General features: G+C 37.6%; 1 protein-coding gene across 1 annotated transcript in view; it reads right to left on the bottom strand.

Annotated features, from left to right (window-relative positions):
• Positions 1-24,324, bottom strand: part of luzp2 (leucine zipper protein 2) — a 133,825-nt gene that overhangs the window by 34,877 nt on the left and 74,624 nt on the right. The window contains exons 4-5 of the mRNA XM_029428753.1: positions 23,207-23,288; positions 18,436-18,498 (exon numbers count right to left, since the gene is read on the bottom strand). Of these exons, the coding sequence (XP_029284613.1) occupies positions 18,436-18,498; positions 23,207-23,288 (145 nt within the window). The remainder of the gene's footprint in view (positions 1-18,435; positions 18,499-23,206; positions 23,289-24,324) is intronic.

Here is a 24,324-nt window from a genome sequence, read left to right as displayed (position 1 = left end):
CCACGATAGAGGATTAACAATACAATCTCTTTGGGATTGTGGAGGATATTTTAAAACTAAAACTAAATCTAAAGCTTTTTCTGAAATAAAATCAGATCTTTCTTTCTGTATTTGTTTTGTTTCAGATTATTTTGTTATTGAAACACATTTTGGAAACAGTTGGGAAGTCCGTCTGTCTGCCCTTCAGAACCAGCCCCAGTGTTTTGGCTGCAGTGCAGATGACGTAGGTTTGTTTTCACCTCTAGTAGCAGGTATTTTTTGAAAATAGGATATTGCCATAAGAAATGATGGCCTATAGATGGCACATTAATTTAATTTAGGAGAAGATAACACATTTGGTTGTTATGTTGCCAGGCTCTGATGATAGAGACAGCTCAATGTTATTCGGTGACGAGTTGACTGTGAACCACAGGGACAGTTTGGATACAGGAGGAGAAGGGGAGTGTGCATCCACCAGCTGGCCCTTGACATCTACTTATAAATGATGTGGCCACATCCACAATTCTCACTCTGTGTCATGGAATATACTGACAGCATTGACAATCATTCACAACACAGCTGCATCTGTATCGTTAGAATGAGCAATTTGTTTGTATGTTTTTAGCCCTGCTCGCAGCATCGGTCCAGACTGAAATATCTCAAAAATGATTTGATGGATAACCATGACATTTTCTACAAACATGTACAGGTCCCCAGAGGATCTACTGACTTTCATGATCTCCTGACTTTTTCCTCCAGCTCCACCAATATGTTGACATTTGTGTCAACATGTTTACAGGACCATAATTTGGCAGCGAAAAGCTACATTCAGATAAAAGAAATGGAAGTTTGTCACATACGGTACATTCTGGTCTCCGACTTTTCAGAACAATTCAATTATTCCTCCCACACACACCTGTACAGTGTACTGTGTACTCCAACACATATAGTACATGCACACTGAACAGAGGTAATGAACTGAGATGGCAGTTGTTTTATGGTTCAGTGAGGCAAAACTGGCCAAGTATCAATTCCTCACATTTGCACCTCCTCTCGCCCCTACAGAAGGACCACCATCCGAGGACATGTAGAGCTGACAGCTGTCAGTGACGTAATTTAGCCCCGAGACATAATCTCGGTGAAAATGAGATCCTCTGGAGCTTATGTGTCACAGCGCATTATGCAAAATGTGATACACCGAGCCACATATGTCGTAATGTGTAATTCCCGCAGCGATGTCATTCTGCTGACTTGAAAATAAATCTTACATTTATATGTTGCTCATATTTTCCATTTAGAGAATTGTAACAGTACACAAATAATGAGAGAATATATCTCAGTCTGCCAGAGTGCCTTTACCACTGGTCCATGACTATTGTGGAGTCCCACTTTGACTACAAATCACACAAAGGAATGATGGACCACTGGTTTCTTTTGGTTTTGTGAGGATTTGAAATCACATAACATTCTGTTCTCGTTCACATTACGATCACAGGGGGTTGAAGAATTAAGTAAAGTTATATTAAATACACATTAAACTAAGTATATAGTCATGGGGAGCCTTGGTAGCATAGACAGTACATAAGAAGTAGACGTTTGTGGACTGCGGTTTTGAAGGCTTGAGTTTGATATTTCGGCTGTCGCCATCTTGGTTATTTGAAACCAGAACTGACTGTGGAGCAAAACTGTACAAATACAATTAAACGCTGACAAGAGATATTTTAAGGCAACCAAAATGTTAAATCTTAAAGTATTTTTATGAACCGAAAACACACTGTGAAAGGCTTACGGTTCTAAGACGAAAACTCGAAGAGCACTCGAAGTCGCCCCCTGCTGGCTATTACGGAGAATGCAAGTTTGCGGTCCTTCCGCATTGGCTTCACTTTTCAGACCCGGAGGTATCTGCTTGCTTGGTAGACGAGCGGTTACACAGCATGCCATATAACCGCAACATCCTAGGTTCAATTATGGTCTTAGGACCTTTGTTGCATGTCATACCCCCCCCTCTCCACCCCAATACAGGCATACATGCCAAACAAATAATCCTAAAACAAAACAAAACTTGTGTACAGCAATATAGGCAATCACTTACCATCTAACAGAACTCAAAAACATTACTCTCTGACTGAGCGCAGCAGTTATTTCCACACATTAAAAGTGCTGATACGTTGACAGCCCCTGAGTGTTGATATTTACTGTCCATCTAGGTCAACTTTCACACTACTCGACACACATCACTGTTGGATCCTTTTAGATTTAGTGTGAGGTGGCAAAAACCAACTATTCTGGTTCATTTTGGTCAAGTTTTCCCACATTAACACAATGGGGTGTGAATGCAGTAATGCACAATTAACTCAGCCCTATTGCATATTTTATGTCTTGAACAAATTACATTTCCGCTGTTAAACTGGAAAGATTAACACCTTCTCATAAAGCATGTCCTTCTGCGACTACAATGTTTAAATAAATCAAGTGCAGGTAGAGTTGACATTTTTCATTTTCCACAAGTAGAGTCCTACTAGCCATAGTGTGCACATCGCCTGACACCTCTCAGGGATTGTACAAGCAAGGGACTGTTGTCACAACATATTTCACCTTAAAAGGTCAATTGGCTTCATTGGAATGATGAGGAAAACAAAATGACAAGATGTTTCTGTTGTATCTTGCCTTAAATAGATTCGGCATCTCAATTGTGAAAATATGACTTCATTATTCGTGTCAATTAAAATCCAGAATGAACTGTGCACAACCAGAGCCACTGCATCGGGTGGAGGTCAATAAAAGCCACATATAACGACATATACTCCTAAAACAAATTAAAAAGCAATTCAGTGAGAAGTTGTTATGAAAGGTTCAGTCTAGTTTTAAATAAAATGTTTCAAAAATGTATGTTTAGCAAGACACCATGTTTAGAAGTGTTTCATCTTGCCGTCTGACACTGTTACACTTATCTGCACTAAAGCAACACAATCTTGTTGAATTTATGCTGTGGGCGAAAGGCTTCATGGTAATCTCAATTCTCACTACATCTTCATATAAGAGGTTAGATTTTTCTTTGAATTCCTTTATTTCATATCATAATTTAGCTCTCACAAATCACCCAGCTCTGCTGTAAACTCCAAGCCTGCAGGCAGCAATCTGAATTTTGTGAGACCTTGAGAGTGCTACATTATTTTTTGGCTTTGTAGAAATTGGTGTGAGAAACAGCTTTCAGCTGTTTTTCACTTTGTTTGGTCGCAGTGGTGGGAGTGATGCTTGATAATAATCTGCCGTAGAAAAGTGTTGTTCTTGCTTTCTAGACTTCACTACAGATGAACCTTGAAAGAGTCCGACGCTGAGCCACTGGGGTAAACGAAGGGGAATAATAGTATAATGGACTATTTAGAGTGTTTTGATAGATCAAAAACAAAGTTGTGCATTCTTATTCATGCGTCCCATGTGGTTCTGGTTTGTCCCAACGGCATAATTTATAGAATTATGAAAAAAACCAAAACAACAACCTGTAGCATATCACAAAAGAAAACACTTTAGTGTAGATAATCCCAGGCTGCACAGAGTACAGATCCACTAGACTGTTTCTGAAAAGATTTGAATCATGTACAAAATGTTTGCTGCTAAACCTTTCCACCCTGTAAGTGTCTTTGACAGTTTATATTAAACAGGCTTCCAAATACAGGTCTGTTGATCAAGCAGAATGTATTAACAGCAAATCATTCTCGGGGGACCTTTACTTCCCCACGTCTTTTCCTGACCATTAAAAACAGTTATTTATAAATGGCAGCTTTAGCAGTTTAATCTCTTATTCAACAACACCCACACACACACACACTATATATTTGACAGCCTCTGTAATATATTAATGAACAGACTCCAAACATAACATAATCAATTACAGTCTCAGTCCGTACTGTCCGACAGGCTTGTCTGCTTTCTCAAAGGCAGAAAAATAAGAAACTCACATTGCAAAAAAAAATTCTGACGGGGCTTCAGCACTTATGTAGCTGTCGAACACATCTAATATATATTACTGGCAGTAGCAAAGCAAATGTTCACTGTGGATAAGCTATTAAATATGACATACCCCCAGACGTCTTACAAGGCATTTGGCAGTTTAAGCTGAACTCATCCTGGCAGTTTCTTAAGGACTCTTCAGGTCAAAGGGGGGATTATACATAAGTGAAAATATTGTACTGTGTCATTGTTCTGACATATAATCATATGCATACACTGTGTATTGGTAAAAAGGTGGTCTAGTGGTTTTACGATTTCACCATACCTGTCAGCCCTCTCAAATGATCCTATAGCAAGATAACCCCTAATGTTGGGCTGCAACTATTTAGCACATGTTGAATGTTACCCTCGTGCTACCTGTAAGATAATACAACAAATAATACAATGAAAATAACATTCTTTTAATTAGCTTAACATATTTAGTTATAACGTTTAAGGTGAAATTGGTTTCAGCTTTAAAGTTGATATGAAAGGCATAAAAGGGTTTTTAAAGTATAAAGTTAGTGGATGCCTACTAAAGCTAGACTTAATAGGCCACTTGTGGAATTGCACTAAGTACTCCTACTATTTTATACTTTCTCCACCTCTGCTATAGAGTGAACTTGACCGAGTATTACGGCTTGTACTTTATGCTACACAGAAAAGAATAACTGAAATAAGTTATTAGTCTTTCTCAGAACTTTTTCAGGTACCTATTGTCAGCCCGGACGCACCACTGTATTATTATTATTATCATGACTTAAGGCCCTGTCACACAGTTCCGTATGGCAGAAACGTCTGCCGGCGTATATGAACATTTGCTCAAAGTTTGTCAGAGTCCAAATACGTCCAACTTTTCCACAGCGGTGTTGTAGCTGACGTATTCATAACAAATTATTATACGTATGTCAAACCTATTGATAGCGTATCACTTACTTATACAAAACGTTTCAGAGCGTCTGGCCAACGGAGCTATTCATTGAATAGCTATTGAGTGAGCAGTTGTGTAAGATGCTCGACAAGGCTTCAGGCTATTCAAAGAAAAGAGATTAGATGAACTCTATTGATCCTCGCAGGGAAATTAGGAAAACCCGGCGCTTCAAAGAAGAGGTAAAATATTCCATGCAAAGTAGTCTGAATTACTATCAGCATAATAATAAGGCATCTCTGCAGTAACCCACCAACCTGAACACTAATATTTTATGGCCATTTCATTTGTTGCCATTCCTTGTATTTGTTCAAGCTGAATCAAAAAACTGATCTGATAGATCAGATGGAAATGATGACAGTGAAGCCTCTAATGCGGAGAGTGAATTATCTGAGAGATTAATTGAAGCACTTCAACTGTAAAATATGAAGAATGCCTAGACAAAGTGATATTATTTCAAATTGAATAAATCACAACTTGATATACACAATGGGTCTAAAGCATTGCTATGCTTTTTCTCAAGTGAAGTAATGAAATAAAAGGCACGTGATCAAAGTCCTTTCACTGTGATGTTTCCTCTGCAGCTCCACATGTTTTATCTGATGATGGTTAGTCTGTGCCCGCTGGACATTGTGTTCGTAGTTGGTCTCAATCAGATTATTAAATCTTGAATTTCTCTTATTAATGTTTCAGAGTTGAAATAAGGAAAAGAGAAAGAGTTGACTAGAGTTTAAGTGATGGAGCAGGTTACTCATTAATCATATGGTAGTTAATGATCCTTTAGCAAGACACTGACCTGTTCACGAAGCAGTTTAGGGTTCAGTGGGAAAAGGTGTGTTCTAAAGCGAGGTAATGGAAGCTGACGGACGTGGTTCAATATAACCAACTTTACTGTGTTGGTGTAAGATATGATACACACTGTGGTCTCCAGAGTCAAAGCTGAACACTCAGCTCACCACGCTTCCTGTTTTGGCACTAACACTGGAATATGATTAACTTCATACTAAATCATCCAATATTAAGGTTATCTTGAGGGGGGAATGTGCTAGATAGTTTTGAAAAAAGCGCCCAAATGCAATTGCAAATCAGTATTTTGAGCCATTTAAGACATCTAGGGAAGAGTAATATATTGCTTTGAGCATTCATATGGCTGCTTAAAACTGGCCTAAACAATCATTAAGTTGGTTATGGTTAATGGTGTTTAAAATAACTTTCTGCCCTGACACCAAAAGGAGTTATCCTGTTTCATTGTGTTTGTTTCATTAAGAGAAAGGTTTCTCATACCTCATTGGACACAGAACAGCAACATCTTGCCTTACTTCCATTATTAAAGATGCATATTGTACAGTAGGAAGGTACAACACTTTCTTACTACTGAATCTGTCTAATGTACCTGCTTACAAGGATGCACTACATCACATGGAAGGTAAACACATTTAATATACTAAGCTGTTGTTGCCAAGAGATGTGACAACAATTTCTGTAGCTGTACTAATTATGTAAATGATATTGCATCTCATTGAGGAGTAAGTTGTTTGCTTATGAGTTACACTACAATATTTGCAAGGAGAAAAAAAGAATAGAAGGCAACATTGTCTTCATGTTGTCAGATAAAAATGGTACATCGGCAATACAATCTCATGAAGTCATCAGCTAGCAGCCTAATATCATCATCAGCTGGAGCTGTGCGGCATAATAGGTACTTCGTATTTGTTGTGCTTCCACTGTCTTGCAAGAACATGTTTGAGTAAACAATATGTAAGAACAATTTTCAGTCAGCAAAATAAGAAAAGGGAAAAGAAACGTAATAACCAAAAACCAAAATAACACTAATATATTGTGGTATTTGAAGGCTAACGTCCTACTTGGAAAAGTTGTACACATAAAGGCACATTTTATAATCGTTACAAATACTTCAGCGTAATACACATACGAGAGGAATAACAACTTGTCTTCTTTTCCCATCACTCTTAGTCAAAATGAAGCATGAAAATATAGTTTTGCTCATAGTTGAAACATTTAGAAATGCTGGGGCTAAGAATGATCTTACATAATAACTGATGTTTTAGATTCACAAGTTGTCAACATGATATTGACATATCACCTTTAAGTTAATATGGTGAACATAGCAACATTACCACTCATTTGGAGTCGTCTAAGTCCAATATTCACTCTTCTTTTAACACTGTTTTTAGTCTCTACTAACTCCTCAGGGAAATATGTGGATCTTTAGCTGCTAAATGCTCCACTATGTTTACTGTGTTTGGAGCTAAGGTAGCGTACAGTGCATTTTTAAGAGTTTTTCCTCTGAAAAAGACCGCTGCAGGCAAAAACGACTCAATGAGAGGAGTGAGAGAAAACCAGAACATTAAAGTTGTGGTCTGACAGATAAACAATGAGCTGAAACTCACTATAAAGCTCTGTAAAGAGAGGAGAGGAGCTGCATACCCGGGCTATAATTCTCTGCAGCAACCTCATTCCCATTGTCTCATTGTCTCATTGTCATTTGATATTGGTTATCATAATAATATTGATTATAGCCTCTTGGCCATATACTGACCTGACACCTGATGACTTCAGTAAGGAAATAATTCAATTCCACATCTTTGTTTAACACAGGAAAATAAAAGATCTATTTCTTTCAAATGAATAACAGGAATACGAATGAGTATCTATGGATTGCTGAGTAGGTAGACATGCTACCAAAACAGGTTTTATGGAGCTTCAATAACTGTCAAACGGAGGAAAGTGTGGAAAAACAATTTTGAGTTTTTATCACATTACAAACGTGATAAATGTGCACAGGATTAAATACATCTGGGTAGAGGAGCATGGTTAACATTGTATCGACCATTTCTCCCTGGAATATCAATCTGATCCGTTTGGAGCTGTAGTCTGAGGACACTAGAAAGTGCAACAAAAAAAACACTCTTTTAATTATCTACCAGTTTTATTAATTACAAAGTTGGAAAAAGTTAATTGAACTTAAGTTCAAAGAGATTCTGCAATCTGACTCTTTATTTATTTTGTCAGTAATTGTAGTGAACATACTGATTGGAGAGGAGGTCTTTCAGAATTATGCAGGGAAGTAAGTGTTTCCAAGTAATATTATGTGTTGCATCACACAGTTTCTTTCAGTACATTCCTTCCATACGCCTCTACAACTGGTGGACAACGTCACACATACTGCATGCTTGAACACCTGTTTATGTTTTGCTATTCTGCTTTTTTGAAGCTTTTGAATATTTCCTCCCCTCCAATGGCGGTCCATGCTCTCTTACCCAGACAGTGTCCTCTAAAGCAGTGGTTCCCAGACGGTGTGCCGTGGGATTTAGAAACAATTAGGTCTATTGCATTTAACTTAACAAAAGGTTAAGAATTATTTTTAATTGACTTCAGTGTTTCCCCTAGGTTTACTGCTCTGGGGGGGGGGAGGAGGGGGGGAGTGATAACAGTGATACAATGTGTTACAGAGGGGATTTTGCCCGGATATGAACACAGGGGTGCCTTGAGATTTGGCTTGGTCTTTGGTGTGCCTTGGCCACAGAAAGTTAAAAAACCATCGCTCTAAAGTCTAAAGGTAGAAGAGTTTGCTCTTAATGATGTACGTAATGTATCTTTATGTTATTGGTGTTATCAGACTCATTTAGTGAAAGATAAATGAGTTACGTACATGGCACATTGTGACAGATTATAAATAAATAGAACAGAATAATCACATAAGATTACTTAGAATGCTTCACAATAAATAGTTTTTCTTTTCTAAAATAAGGCTCTGTTTTCTGTTCTGAAACCATCCTCTGATGTGTTGACACTGTCAGGTGTCAACACACTTTTGAAATTGAATGTCCTGTGTAGCCACAGTGTTTTTTATGGAAACCTCTAGCTACAATGAAGTAGAAAGAAATGTTTTGTGAACATGTCAAAAGACACATCTGCAGTCACAGCCTTCATCAGTGTTGAAGCACTTGGATGTATTTCTGTAAAAAGAATAACCCATCCACTTTATAGTGTCACAGCTGAATACAATGGAAAACCGGTCACTTGTCTGGAAGCTGAGGGCCAGAAATCAATAGCCATGGCAGGCTGTGAGGAATAAAGCAACGCTACTAAGTGACAGCATGACACCGTGCCTCTGAACCCATGTGGCCTGTCTTTAGCTCTCTCAAACAAGTTGCTATGATTTGAGTTCCCACGAAGCCACACAGATTCAAAATTTAGCATTAAGTACAAAAACAATGTGGAGAGTGACACAAATTTAAACCCACTTCTAGAAGAAATGCTAAGACTTATGCATTAATGTAGGAGCTGCCAGCAGGTGGCTGACTTACCCAGAAAGACATCCCGCACACTGCAAATGAGGAAGTATGATTTTTCATTTCAAGTTGACGCGAAGCTCAGAGAGAAGCATCTCCTTGTTGGCTGGCCCTGGGTAGCTTTGAGGCTAATTGTTACTTTGCTTTCACTGCGGAGGTGAGGGTCGAAATGATTCGCCTTTTAAAATGTGACAATATATAGAACTCTGGATCATCAAAGCTATAAGGCTGCGCCTCGCTTCAGTCAGTTCCTACTTTGTAAATAAGGACATCTGACTATACATCTCAGCAGGCACTGAGTTGGTGATTAGCCAAAAGTCAAAAAATGTCTGGAGGTTAATGTTGAAGCTTGAATACATTTGATTGAAAAGCGTAGGCCTTTGGATGTCTAGGTTGCAAATATCGCCAATTGAATGATTATATTTGAACATGTAGTTAGGACTTGCTTCACAAATAAATAAAGTTATCTAAATGATGTTGAAACAACTGTTATATGTAACCAAGAATTAGCTTTTCAACACAGTTTTGACTCTTGATTTGCTGTCTATTGCCGAGCCAATCGGCAAGTTTCAAACTTCCCGTGATTAGGGTACAGCTAAATCTGCCTTTATTTTTAGTTACTGCAGTCTTTATATAAATTGTACAGCTGTACAGAAAGGGACACTAACTTTCATCTAAGACATCTGTATCTGTGGGCTTCAGGATATTTCAGGCTGCGATAGTTTATGTAAACTGCTAGCTGCCATATACAGAAACAGAAAAAGAAGTTTGTTTCCCTGTGATTCTCACATACAGTATGAAGCTGCACAGAAAATGAATCACAAAAGATAGAAAACTTGACTGTGACAGCATCCCAAGTGTTTTTGTGTGTATATCAGGGAACATTTTTTGGAACAGCAAGTGCTGCTAAATGTGGAGATACGGAACATTTCATTATAAATGGAGCATTGACAATAGATTAGAGACTTGTGTTCGTGATTTCTAATACCGTTAGAAATCTTTTTTAATTTCAAACTAATTGGACAATCCTCGTAATATCGACGATCCTTTAAATAAAAGAAGATTGCTCTATGGGCTCCTTCACATACGGTAATTTTTCTTTTTGCATATTACAGCACTTTGGCAGGATTGGGAGGAAATGCAGATTTAATACAAGCCGCTCGCTCGGCTCCCAGAGGGAACACGCCCTCCTGTTAGTACGAGACACTGAACCAACACATTCTGCTTTCAGGTTAACCTGCCACTCCAGATTTCATTACAGACAAGCTATGGCAGGATTACTGTACTTGAATATTCTCTAAATAATCTTCTCTCTCATAAACTGCTAGATTTGCTCCCTGTGTTTATGTACTCCCTCATTGTCCATGGAATACCTTATATTTAGCTCTCAACACAGGGATTTCATAAGGCCTAACTATATTTGCCAATCCCTTAGCTTTGGGTTATCAGTACTAATTAAAAGAAACATTACAAAACTGAGTGGGGGACGGTTCACAAAGTTACTCACCCGGACGCCATCTCTTGCATAAGCGGCCCTGCTGATTACGAACCAACGAACAACATTGGCAGAAAACGTCTGCAGCACAGCAGCCTTTGCTATGGATGACACAGTTTGCAGCCTAACCCAGATCACAAAAAACACTCTGCAGGTGTTATACTGCTCATGGCATCTAAATCCCATAGACTTTCACTTTAAACCCTGTCGCTGCAAAACTACTCCCCAAACTTGGCCTCTCCTTAATACTTTATGTCTCCTTATTTGTTGGCTGTAAGAAATGTTTGCATCCTGAAAATGTAAAGAACAATTTCCAAAGTGTTTGTGCTTTATAGACACAGGCTTTTAATTAATCCTACTCAATAGTACAGATAAAAAGGAAACCAGTAACTGACAAATAAAATACTCTCCCTTGATGCAGAGAAAAACACATTAAAAAAAACGTCCTATTTAGCATTAAGAAAATCACATCATCACTTATTATCCAAAGAAGACCACTATTCACGATTCATGCATTTTCCATCAATTAACAAAGAGAGAGCAATTAACCTATGGTTTTGTTTCTTCCAGAATTGATTATAGCACTGCAGGCAGGAGAGACAGTTGCAGTGCTTCTCCGTTTGGAACAAGCTTCCTGTCAATTTCAGGGAAGCAGAAACTGACTCAGTGTTTTAGCTGGAACTCAAACCTCATTTATTTAATGTAGCACACAATAAAACATGCTTCCATAACTCTAACAAAACCGTTTGCCCTCTCGTCTTTACCCCGCTCAACAGTAAAGACCAGTATTAGCAGCATCGGTGTTAAAGGCGGAAGCAATACACTAATGTGCATTTATTTACTCCTGATTTAGTTTTTGACACTGATTGACAAGAAGAGCAATCTGTTAACTCACCGGCTCACCCTGAGCAACATTCGATTGAACGCTAAGCTGTCCAATGGATGGAAGTGTGTGTGTGTGTGTGTGTGTGTGTGTTTTGAAAAAGAGAATTCACTGACAAGCTCTCCCCCCTGATCTCAGTGAAGGAAGAATCAATGTTGTGTGTGGATAGTGCTGAGATCAGAGCTGTTTTGGTGCTGGAATTTGTGTGACTTGAGCATGATGTCATGAAATGAAAGTCCATGCTCTCCGCATGAAACGTAAGACAAATTCAAAAGGATTATGTAAAGAGAGAAATGCCTAGAAACCGATCTGACAACGGACCAGCAGAGTGGATGGGCATACATTATACACATCTGCCTTAAATTCAACCTAGCCAGGGACATTTTCAAACAACACATTTTCAAACTTAATAGCATAAAGTTTGAACCCTAATCAAAGCTCTATGATACTGATGATAGCCTCTTTCGTAATGACGTGATCTGAAAACAAGGTAGGGGGAGCTTTGATTTTGTCACTAAAGTAAAGTAGTCTGGCCATCAGCTCTTTAAACAATCGATCTCTATTTCCTGGCTCACATGCACACTACAGTTTGAGGGCCACTGAGATTCTTTGTGCTACTTTTAGCTTGTGTGCGATGGTAACATTTTGCCATAGCAACCAAACACACATCCATTTGTTTCTCCGATTTGTTTTTCATCGAAATGAAAGTCTCGTACTATCCCAGCATCTGGACTTACGTACAAAAGAATTGCAATAAACTGTGGGGATTTCTAGTAGATTTGATGTTTTGCGTAACGTCAGTGTTGTTTTGCACAGTACATCATGAGTCATCATGGAGAAAATGCAATTTCCTGCACCTTCAGCTTGACTGGTAGCTCCCCTTTTAAAGGGCGAACAGCAGACAACAACATGTCAAGATTATGCCACTTTCACATTATCCGACTGACGATGGAGGGAGATAATGATCTTCATTTTGCATCAACATCATATGATTCACAATAATGTCTTGAGTGTGTTCTTTTCGTATCGAGAGCACAAAACACACAATTATCTGCATCAGTTTGAGCTGCACAGATTTGTTTTCATATGCTTTGGGGGCAACATGACTTTTTTCTAGTTTACAATGCTTGAGTTTAGTTCAGAAAGAACTTAATTTACTCACATGAAGGGAAAACAAATCATCCGTGGAGCATACTGTATGTAATTTAGCAATGTAGCCAGAATTCCTACCAGGGGATCCCAGCTTTCCAAAGAATCACAACATAAATCTTAGGGTCATGTTTTTTATTTGCAAAGAGCTTTATCTTTAGACTTTGCTTGAATCTTTCTTGTATAATTTTAAATCCTCATACCTCTAAAGGTTATTCAAATAGTAAATCTGGGCATGAGGTTGTGGCTAACCCTTCACAATGTGTATACCAATGCAACCTGCAAGCGTGGGCGGCAAATGGACATTGCTCTGTTTTAAGGGGTCACAATCCAAAGGGATCCACCGCTGTATACCAGCCAAACGTTTCTAGATTAAACTACAAAGTCAGAACTCATTCCAATGATGGTGTTTGCCTTTTTAGCTTGCCACACCATGGCACATTCAGTTAAGAAGTGATGCATGCATTACATTACAAGTGTGTACTGTCATAACATTTTTACTGCACTTTAATCTATCATTGCCATCTAACTAGACCTTTTGTCTTTACAATAAACCCTGTCATTCTCGCTGGATGTCAAGTGCACCATCGCTCTCCTTGCGTATGAGGTCGGGCCTGCTGTCTCCGATATGTGGGCGCAATCGATCAGTTTGTACATCGCCTGTCGGTTCAGCACAAAAAAAGTGACATTGCATGTCATCCCATGTCTCAATCAATCAGTTTGTACATCGACTGTCTATTCAGTGCAAAACAAATGACATCGCATGCCATCCCACGTCTCACTCCATTTCACTTAACCCTCCATTTGTGTCACTACACTTTTGCTCTTAATGCATGTCAGTGATCACATGTGTGGAATTACTTTTGATAGAGTCTTGATGGCGTTGGGAGCCTCTCTGTGTTAATGCAGTGGCTATTCAGTTGTTGCGAAATACACGAGTGAAGGAGCAAAGAAGCCGTTTATTCTCCAAGGCAATAATGACAAGCAGCTTAATGTGTCGTGTAGAGAAATATACAGAAAATGGGTCATTATTTTCAAAGTTATTTTTTTGTTCATAACACGAAAGATTCAGGCGTTTACTGCCCAAATATTAAGAAAAGCCACATATAGATTTAATGTCTGTGACTGACTTACAGTACACACCGCTTCTGGAATATGCTAAATGACATAATGTCTTTTCTCATTTTATCTGTGCTTTTGATGCCATTTAAAGAACAATAAAACTCATCACATCTTTTGTTCAGTTTCTGAAGATCAACGATAAGTGACTTTATGGCATCTGTTAGTGGTACATATAATTTTACATGACTTGCTGGACTATACTATAATATTGAGCCTCTATGGATTTCAGTGGTTTCATCTGTTTTGTCTTCGTCCTGTACACTTAATGATGCCTACTTCGCTTTCTTCTCTCTTTTTTTTCCAGTAAGAATATCACTGAGAGATCCAGTAAATGCCCTGATGCATGATTTTTCTGTCTGCCATTTAGCCAGTGAAATTACATCAGGAAGACATGAAAGGAAGAAGACAATGACAGGAAACCAATTTAGACAAAAAAAACATCAGCATCATCAGCAAGTAGCTGAGTATGTGGCAGAGCTTTCTATTGCAATGCTCCGTGAGAACCTGATGAATCCCAGCAGGATCAAAGTCAGTCTGTAAATCATTCTCCATCAAAATACGCATAATAAGCCCTGAAAGCAAATCATTGATAATAACTTCACAGTGGATTGCAGCCATAAAGCTTCCCCGCTGACACCACAACGCAGTTCACAGTGATGTGCAAATAAAAAACACATTTTAAATGTCGTTGTAAACAAAGGATATGGTTAGCGTTACAGACGTTCATGTACATTTAAGCTCTATCAGGATTGGCATAGCAGAGCCACTCAAAATCACAATTCTGAGTAATGGTATTGTGTTAGAACGATATACGCTAGGTATGCCAGTTTATTACATATAATAAATGAATGCAGTCTAATATAGCTCTGAAATGAACCCTTATATTGTTCAGTTTATGTCATTTATGTTCTACTGAGATGTGTTTCTTTATTGATAAATGGGGTGGACAAAATAATAGAAACACCTCAGTATAACGCAATTTGATTCAACAGCACAATAAACTGCAGTCTGTAAAAATGATCATGAAGTTAAATCAACATCTGAACATTATAACCTTCATGAAGGTTGAACCTTCTTAATAGACTGCATTACTTTTATATAGGTGAACCTAATACGATTGAAACTACATGTAAAATATCCCTAAGCTAACGATTAACGGTGAACAATAAATAATAGGCATATAATGGTGTCATCTATGCATTCATTCATGTTAATATTCAAGGAAATAATACTTTTTATTTCAGCTGTTCGTAAGGAGTGCACTGTGTCGTGAACTATAACGTGACAAGCCGTATAATTCAAGCTCATAATAATGTCTACAAGATAAAAAAAATATTTGCTTCTGGGGGAAACAGTTTTGTTCATTTTGGCTTTGAATAACTGCACAAAGTTTTGATTTCCTTTAAGAAGGTAAATGATCAGTATTGTATAGAAACATTGTTCAAACTCTCAATGTAAAGTTACCTCTACCACAAGAAAAACATGTTTGAGGTTACAGCAGCATCTGTGACGGTGGTGTTCAATGATATATACTGTCATTTATGCATTTTTTTGTGATAGTTTTGTCTTATAAGGTGCAGACTAGTTGAGAACGTACTGTAAGACAGAGGAGAGAGGACTCTGCGGCAGTAAAATGATAATACTTTAACACTTCTGACCTTTGAGTTTCTGCACACAAGATTTATTTTACTACTGTAATTCACAAGCGTAATACATGCTGGGAAATTATTCTCATGATTCCCTGCATGTAGCCACTACAAATGTCAGAGTGTCACAGATGTCAGATAAGTTCCCAGACTTGTGTTGACTACAAATGACCCTTATGTGATTACAAAGGCCCTCACAGCTACAGAGTCAAAGATATGTACATCTGGAATAGACGAAGGCGATCCTCAAAATGTCAACAATGGAGCGCTGGTCTAATAGGGGAGCATTGGGTCTAATAAAGGTGCTTCCCGTTGGTCCTCCTGCTCTGTGTCTCGTCCTCCTGCCTGTAGAGTAAATATCAGTAACTAACCTTAATGCTACTTCACTTGGTGTACATTTACATGGCAATTCTACCAGTTGATTTTTTTGAGTTTCTTCAATAACATTTCAGTTCATTCTAAATCAGGGCATAATGTTGGCAACGCTATTTGCCAGCTCTTTGTGTTGGCAAGATTAGGGGGTACATCGATGACTGACTTATGGTAATGAGGTTTGGCAGAAAACTGAACTGCGTGTGACAAACATCAGAGCAAAGATCATTTTCATGCCGCCCTGTCAGTGTTTTGTTACCTGTTCCATTTCCAAATCAAGATGTTATTTAAGAGTGAAGAAATCCCTAATTGCTAATTACACAGTCAAGTCATAGCCTGCTTTATGGGTCATTTAGTCAGTAGAGGCAATCTACCTCAGAGTATTGCAAGCATGTGCAACCTCCCACTGTGAAAATGACTAGATTGATTGTGGAATTGTTTCTACATTTACCTCTGATTACCCCCTACATACTGAGATATTACTTTTAAATGCCTTACTTCTTTAAGGCCTGTCTACTTTAGAAACTATCTTACTCACACACACACACACACACACACACACACACACACACACACACACACACACACACACACACACACACACACACACACACACACACACACACACGTGAAAACAACACCAGTTTGGGGCTGATAATAATCATTACTGTAGATGCAGCCCTGGCTTTGTCATATTTATTGTCTTTATAAAATGGGTTAAAAGACTCGTCACTGGCCTTTAGCAACATCTTCTAACTTTATGAAGTTAAATAGCAAGTAGGTAGGGAATAATAGTGTCAAACACACAGACACAGGATCATCTCAACATTCATAGCTTCAATTCACATAGAACAATATGTATATTTCTATAGCTGTACTGTAATTGGCCCTCTATTGTTTGTATATTGTTAACAAGTTATTGATGTTACAGTGTAGGTGAAGATCCTCTCAGTAACAGTACAAGTGAAAATCCAGGCGGTAAATTCTGGTTACTATATCACAGCAATTTAACAAACTGCTTTGTCTTTGGCACTTTGCTTGTAAATCTATTTCAATTATGCAGTTTGGTAAGAATCAGATGAGTAAACCAGACAATAATTAAATGGTTCAGTTGACTAAACAGGTGATTAGGAAGCAAGTTCAGCACAATTAAAAAATATATTTATTATATCTCCAAGTATGACTTAAATGTGTCCTTTAATTCTATCAACTTTTAAATCAACTTCAAATTCATGTCATTATGTCATTGGTTGGTTCTTCATTCAAAGCACTTCATCATGTTACTTTATATGTAATTGCTCTCAAATTAGTTTGAACATCTGGAGAAAATCAGTTTTCTCAGTGAGCAATATGGCGTGGCAATTTTTTGTATCTATTCATCATCATTTCTCATGATCTTGTGATGTAATTACATTTCCTGCCTGCAGTTCAAAATGCAAGACAAAACATCTACATTACAGTGACTGTAGTGTGCCATAATAAGGCATTATAAACTACAAACGTTGCTCAGTAGCTAATTATGAGTTAACGATACGTGTTTTGTCATTAAGGTTTCAGATGAAAAGTGAATCACGTAAAAGGTTTTTTACTCAATGCACATCTAGTTAGAATGAAATCAGTTAATCTAAAATGAATCAAACTAAAAATGGTATAAAAACCTGCCTTGTGTCATTCGGAAGCAGGCTTGTGAGTCGCATAGCTATCAAATTCAGAAAGAAATCAAGTTCAAGCAATTAAGGGGCTGGCACTGCATTATTTCATTCTCTTTGTCACAGTGTTGGTCTGCAGAAGTTTAATTTAGATATTGTTTCATGTTGTATAGCTGACAAAAAAAGGATGCCAATGAAAACCTCCAACTTAAAACACCTTTAATGGCAGCTGTTGCAGACGTCTGCATTTAATGGGCCAATGTTGTTTTGATGTTTTTTATTTGTGGGTGTATTCTTTTTTTGTTATATTCCTACAGATAACAAGCCAAACAGCAGATAATGTGGTGTCACATATTTTCAGTACAGCTACAATGGTATTTACCAGCAGAATTTTTTTTTTTCACCAGCTGTCTAAGGCATCAGCGGTAAATGTCAGACTTTGGTATCAGCCCCTCGGAATCAAAGAGAAAAAAAACTTTTGTTTAGACAAACTATTTTGCACTGATATTCAACAATCATGCAGCGAGAAATCCAACGCAGAAGAAGAAGAAGAGAGACCAATTTCTCAACCAACACACGCTATGACAGTCACAATAACAATCATGATCAAAGACTCCAGTGTTTACAGAGAATTTGCTAAAACAGATATATTTATGCCAGCCTATGTCCACCTTTGATTGAAAGCTACTCGCTCCCACCACAGTCCCTGGAGAGTCAGAAGGCATTTGGCAAACACAGGAAATCATGAAATTGAAGGGAAGTAGACAAAGCAGAACGAGTGGGTTCCTGATCAGTAAATTAGAGTAAATTATTGCTTTATGGTTACATACGTACGTTATGAAGGCATAAACTGAGATTTAATGACGTTGAACGCAGGCAGCCCTAAATGACACTTTGATGACTCACCTCTTGCTGTAAATCCTTGATGATTTTGGTTTTTTTCTCCATCTCCACTTTAAGAAGTTTGATCTGAAAACAGAAAGATGATCATACTGAATGCCCCACTTCATTGTTTGTTTGTGTTCCATTCAGTGAACATATTTAATGAAGGCTATGGATGCTGAGCGTACCCATTTTAGCAGCAGCTATATGTGAATTTATAGAGCATTGAATGAAAGTGATTATCAATACAAACAAAAAGCAGCGTCCGTAAATGATTTACTACCCTCCAATATTAAAGTAAAAGGCAGACAATATTCTATATTTTTGTTTTCGTCATCAATTCCCATGAAAAAAACAGATCCAACAATGCCTTAGTCACTCTCTCAACACCGTCCAACTTCCAGCATATCTGTGGCACTCACCCCGAGCTCATGTTACTTCTGAAGAGGTACATCTTTAAACAGATGAGTGCTTGGAGTTTTAAGTAGACATAACTTAAACAGGAGTAAATATATATTTTTTTTGGAGGACTTATTTCAGCCGCAGATTAATACACATTTGGTGGTTTATTACATGTTTACAGCAGCAGAATGGTGTATGAGGAATTGACAAAAAATAAACTACAATGCTTGCCAAAGCAAAGGTGTGGCTCATTTTAATAGGTTTTGAATAACAATGAAGCTCCATGGCACATATAATTATGCTATAACAGGCTTTGGACAAACACAACACTTCTTTGTAGCATTGAGTCATTGTTGCTTTTGGTCTTTTCATTTCATTCAGAAAAATAGAATATCAACAGACAAACTGTGCTTTAACAGATATTACTAATCTTGATTTATATTTTATATGTACCATGTTGTACAGAAACCAAACAGCATTTGCCTTTTTCTTTTTTTTGGTACCCTGGGGAACTACAAACTAGACCACTGGTTGACTCACATTTCCGAGCAGAGGGCATGATAACATCAAAGTTCATGTTCAGTCACAGTCAATGCCCTCGAGAATAAAAAAAAAGAAAATGTATTGACAAATGAAACAGAAAGAAAAATATCCTGTTGTAGCATTTAGTTTGCTAATTTAATAAAAACACATTAAAGCAGCTTCTATGTATTAGCTGAGTGTACTGGATGATTTTGATTATGCTAGTGCAAGTAGTGACAGTGTTAGCATTTGATTTATTGTCTTTAATTTAACCAATATGAGCAGTGCTGGTTTACATTGAGGCAGTATATTCAGGCTCCTACCATAAATGATCATGGTTATAAACTGACAGTACACCGGAGACCCCTTGTTGAAGTGGAATTTTAAGACACAGTTTTTAACTGGCCACCCATCAAGGCTTAACGCCTTTTTAACTCTGATAAAAAACCTGTCACATATTATATTCCTCTCATGTTGTACAAACTGAGTTTAGCATAACAAGTGTCCAGAATTGTTCCATCTGAGCTCTCTGATTGCGGCACAAGTATACGCTGAGGCATTTATTCGTGCAGTGAGCAACTACCTGCTTTCCACTGTGTGCCTGATTTAATAGCCCATATGCTTATCATTTTTAGAGTGATATCTTTGTTTATCGCATTCCTTTTATCCTGAGCTCAGCATGTCTTGCTGGTGCAGGCCTGTGGCTTGTGTTTTGCAGTCAGAAACAGCAAGGTTCAAACACCAACTGCAGATGGCAAACTGCTGCCACGGGCTACCCTACGTTAACAAGAATGAAGTCTCAGCGTGTGAGAGAGATAGATAGGCCAAGGTTTTGTCTTTATTTCTTTTTTTCATTCTGGAAAAGGTGTTTTCAAGCGTTGTGTGTCCTTGAGAGAGGTCATCAAGATAGTCTACTCTAGAGGACAAAAATAAAAAGATTCATGGTGCCGGTGACCTCATACCAGGTTTGTACCCTAGGGAACTGTAAACTAAGCCTCACCAGTTGACTCACATCCCCAAGCAGGGCATGATAACATCAAGGTTTATGTTTGAGCCTTTCAGTCACCGCCACAGCCCCCGGGAATCGTTAAAAAAAAAACACATCCTGGTACAGCTTTTAGGATTTTAGTTAATAGCAGTAAAGAAGAGAAGCCACATTATAACAACATACAAGCTCAGTGTGCTGAAAGTAACTATTGTTTGCATTATTTCATTATTATTATTTGATTATTTAATGTATTTTTTAAGCTACAAAAATCAGCTAGTTCTAGCTCTGTGGATTTTGAAATGTAAAGAATGAAAGTAAGCAGGACAAAGGTGCTAAATGAACATGGATGCAAAGATAATTGTACTGAAATATAAATGATGTAGAGTTGAAATGATTTGTTCATGAATGTATCTATAACAATGTTAATAACGATTAATCATTTGTCAACCGTTTTTGACTGTTGATCGGACAAAACATGTAAGTGTCAAATGACAGGCTCTTAACATTTTATTGGAAAAATAATTGTCTTATTTTTAGTGCAGGATTCTAAACCAAGAAATTGGAAAGGCACCTTGCTTGCAAAAATTAAAACACTCAGAGAAAAAAAATCTTCCTCATGCCAAATGTAGAGATTGGCTTGAATCTCATTCCCCGTATCTATTGACATATAACTACTTTTCCGTCGTCTGCTTCTGGTTTTCTTTTGGTTGTTTTTGCACAACAGAAGCTGCAATAAATATAAAAATATATATTTTTGCAAGGAAGCTTGTAACATTCTTGATTCTCTGTGGGTTCTTGGAAGTTCTGTTTTCCCACTCAAATCCATGTGGACACAAGGACTCTAAACCAGATACAGTATTTCATTGTTCTATTGAACGTGTGTGGTTGCTGTATGCTGTAGAGGTCATTTTTTTAATCTTGGATCTCCGCAGGAGTGATAAATACCATTTAACAGAACATAAATCAAATCATAGAACCCAGCAACTGGGATTTGTCACTGGTTTCAGGAAAATGGCAAAAAATATAATTTGAAATGTTACAGTAATATTGTTTATCCCCATGGTGCAGATTATTTGTTATCTGTGCTCATAAAACTTCATGCATAAGAATCCGGGACTATTAAATGAGTTACTCTGTAGCTGTCAAGGAGTTTGGTTGCAGAACAAAAGGTGGGCTATCTGAATAGTATGGGGACACAAATGTAGGACATTACAGTAAGATAGAGCACATGTATAAACACAACTTTTAGTAAAACAACACCTCCATAGACTAGCTACAGTACAATGTATGTTTTAATGAGTTTGTGTTTATACCAGCAAACATGGGCTGAGACTCAGACACAACAGTCAAAGCAGTTTGGAGTTAGACCATGGACTCCACATAATAAGTCACTAATTGGTTTGTGGAGTACGGTTTTGAAGCCTCTAGTTTGGCAGTAACTATCTTGGTTTTTTGGAACTAGCGTCGGCATGAGAGGGGGGAACAAGACCTTTTCAGGCGACTAAAACGTTAAAGTTTCATGAACTGAAAACACACTGTGAAAGGTTTAAAGAAGTTTGACAGATACACTTTATCAATTCAATATAGAAATAAATATAGAAAACATATAATGACCTCCTTACCGTGTAATAAGTCATGTAGTTACTTTAAGAGATCATTCATTTGTTTCTTAAATATGTAGGTAATTATTGGCCGATACTGGTAATTCAATAACTTGTTTCAGTGTCCTAAATACTGTCAACAAAGGACCAGTCTAGCAGTCTTATTTTGAGCTAATTAGATGTTAAAGTGCTCCTAATTCGCTACAGACCATGCACATTGAACAATAGTCCCTAACTAATACATTTTGTCATAATTACAAGAGTGAACAAAGGTAACATTTTCTGTTGACATTGAATGCCTCTTCCCAAATGTTTTATAATACGGTCAATTAAAAATGGCCATGACAAATGCAGGTCAAGAAGACTTGCGTGGCAATTTCTATTTATTAATTTGTTCCAGCTCAAAGCCTTGTATAAAGACACAAAGCTTTCAACTCATTCAAATATACCTACATGCGCCATTGAGATGGATTTAAACATTGATTCTCTTAAATTTGTCAAATACTTTGGTTAAGTCCTTGCAATTATTAGCAGAGTATCATCTGCATACAAACTGATTTTTTGATCATGATTTGTGTGTAACAAAAACACCTTACTTCACAAATCAATACATTTGAAAAGACTGGAGCTGATATGATTATTAGATAAATTAATTTGTTGATCAACGTTAAACTGATCAACTATTTCAATAACCAAATTAGTCATCAGGTAAAAATGGCAAACATTCACTTGTTCCAGCTCCATAAATGTGACAATGTGCTCCTTTTAAATGTATATCTTATTTGATAGTAAACTTAATATCTTTGGGTTTAGGACTGTTGGTCGAACAAAATAAGCAATAAATCACCTTGGACTCTGGGAAATGGTAACACACATTTTTTCACTATTTTCCAAGATTACCAAGATCATGTGATAAAATGAATTTAATATGCCAGATAGCGTTTAAGATGCTGTACCTGTGTGAAATTTAAAGCACGGTGACAGTCTATTGGGAAGCATACATGGATAGTTACAGTGAATGGAGAGATGGATGGATAGATAAGTGCATGTTCTTAGGTTGTAATGCCTTTGTCTGTTCTTATTAATTTTTCATTGGGGTTGGTATGGGAGGAAACAAAGCTTTCTCTCTCAATTTCTGAGAGTTTCAATTAAGTGGTGTTTCAAGGAGGCAAGAGAGTTGGCTGCTGGATAATGAGCGTGGATCACTGAGCGGCCTGTGTGACAGGTGACGGGGCTGGTTAGAGGAGACCGGACGTTGATGTCCAGGTCAGCTCTGTCTTACCGTGGCCTGCTGCTTCTCTGCTTTTTCGTTTGCCTCATCCAGCTGCTTCTGCAAGGCTGCCTGGAGGGACTTCATCTCCTCTCTGTCAAGTGAAAGGGAAGTGAGAAACACTCTGTTAACACATCCTCCACACACTCTAAGGTCTCAACCACTCTGTCACAGAATGGCTTTCTTAAATATTTCTTAAAACACTGTTGAAAGACCTCTTTGCACAGAAACTAATTTGCGTAAAGCAATTTTCACTTTTTGCAGAAGTAAAAAAGCATTAGTTCACATGTTGTCATCTGTTATATTGGGATAAATTAAGTTGATTATGTTTTAGAGCAGTTAGACAAATTCTTACAAAGGTTTTCAGTGTGCAAAAATAAAGCTGTGAGAATATTCAAAGCAGTTTGTGAACACAAATGTTGGAATTAGGTATTTGTAGAATATGTGTAGCTAAACATTGCTGTACATTGCTTTTTGTTTAATTGTTCAATCCCATTCACACATTTAACTTGATTGGCTTATGTCAAATTATGTTCTTCTATGGTGTCAAAACATTTGGTTTTTGCATTAATTTTTCTTCAGACAGTTTCACAGTAATGTATTAATCTTTTTCCCTGTTCGAATTTAACAGTTCAGCTGCAGCTAATTTTCTTTTGATTTGCGGCCTGTTATTCTAAATAGAAAGTACAGTTTAACAAACGCACACAAAGGCAACAATCATAAATGGAAAATGTTACAGAGTCTAGGTCAATAAGGAGATGTATAACGTAAACATAGTGTGTAGTATTCATTAAGGGGTATTATGTAATAGCCAATGAGCATTTGAAACGCTCCACACTGATTTTATGCATGCTGTATGAAGGCTGGTGCTGCATTCTTTATGCATTTAACATAAATGTGAATGCATTGGTATGCAATGGTTATTTCAGTATCGTTTGATGCTCCTGTGCCCAGATAACAGCAATGCAAACTGAATTATGAATCAAGTGGGCAATGGATGTGGGTCAGTAGTTTCAAAAACGCTAGAAATCACATCACAAGGCAGCCCAGTTAAATTAGAGGCAGCAGTCTATTTACTGTGTGTGTGCAAGGCTGTGAGTTTCAAAGTACGTGGTGTGGTTGTAGTCTGC

This window comes from Cottoperca gobio, chromosome 3 (genome assembly GCF_900634415.1).
Source record: "Cottoperca gobio chromosome 3, fCotGob3.1, whole genome shotgun sequence".
NCBI lineage: Eukaryota > Metazoa > Chordata > Actinopteri > Perciformes > Bovichtidae > Cottoperca > Cottoperca gobio.
The sequence above is the reverse complement of the archived record's forward strand: the minus strand, read 5'-3'. Positions and strand labels throughout refer to the sequence as shown.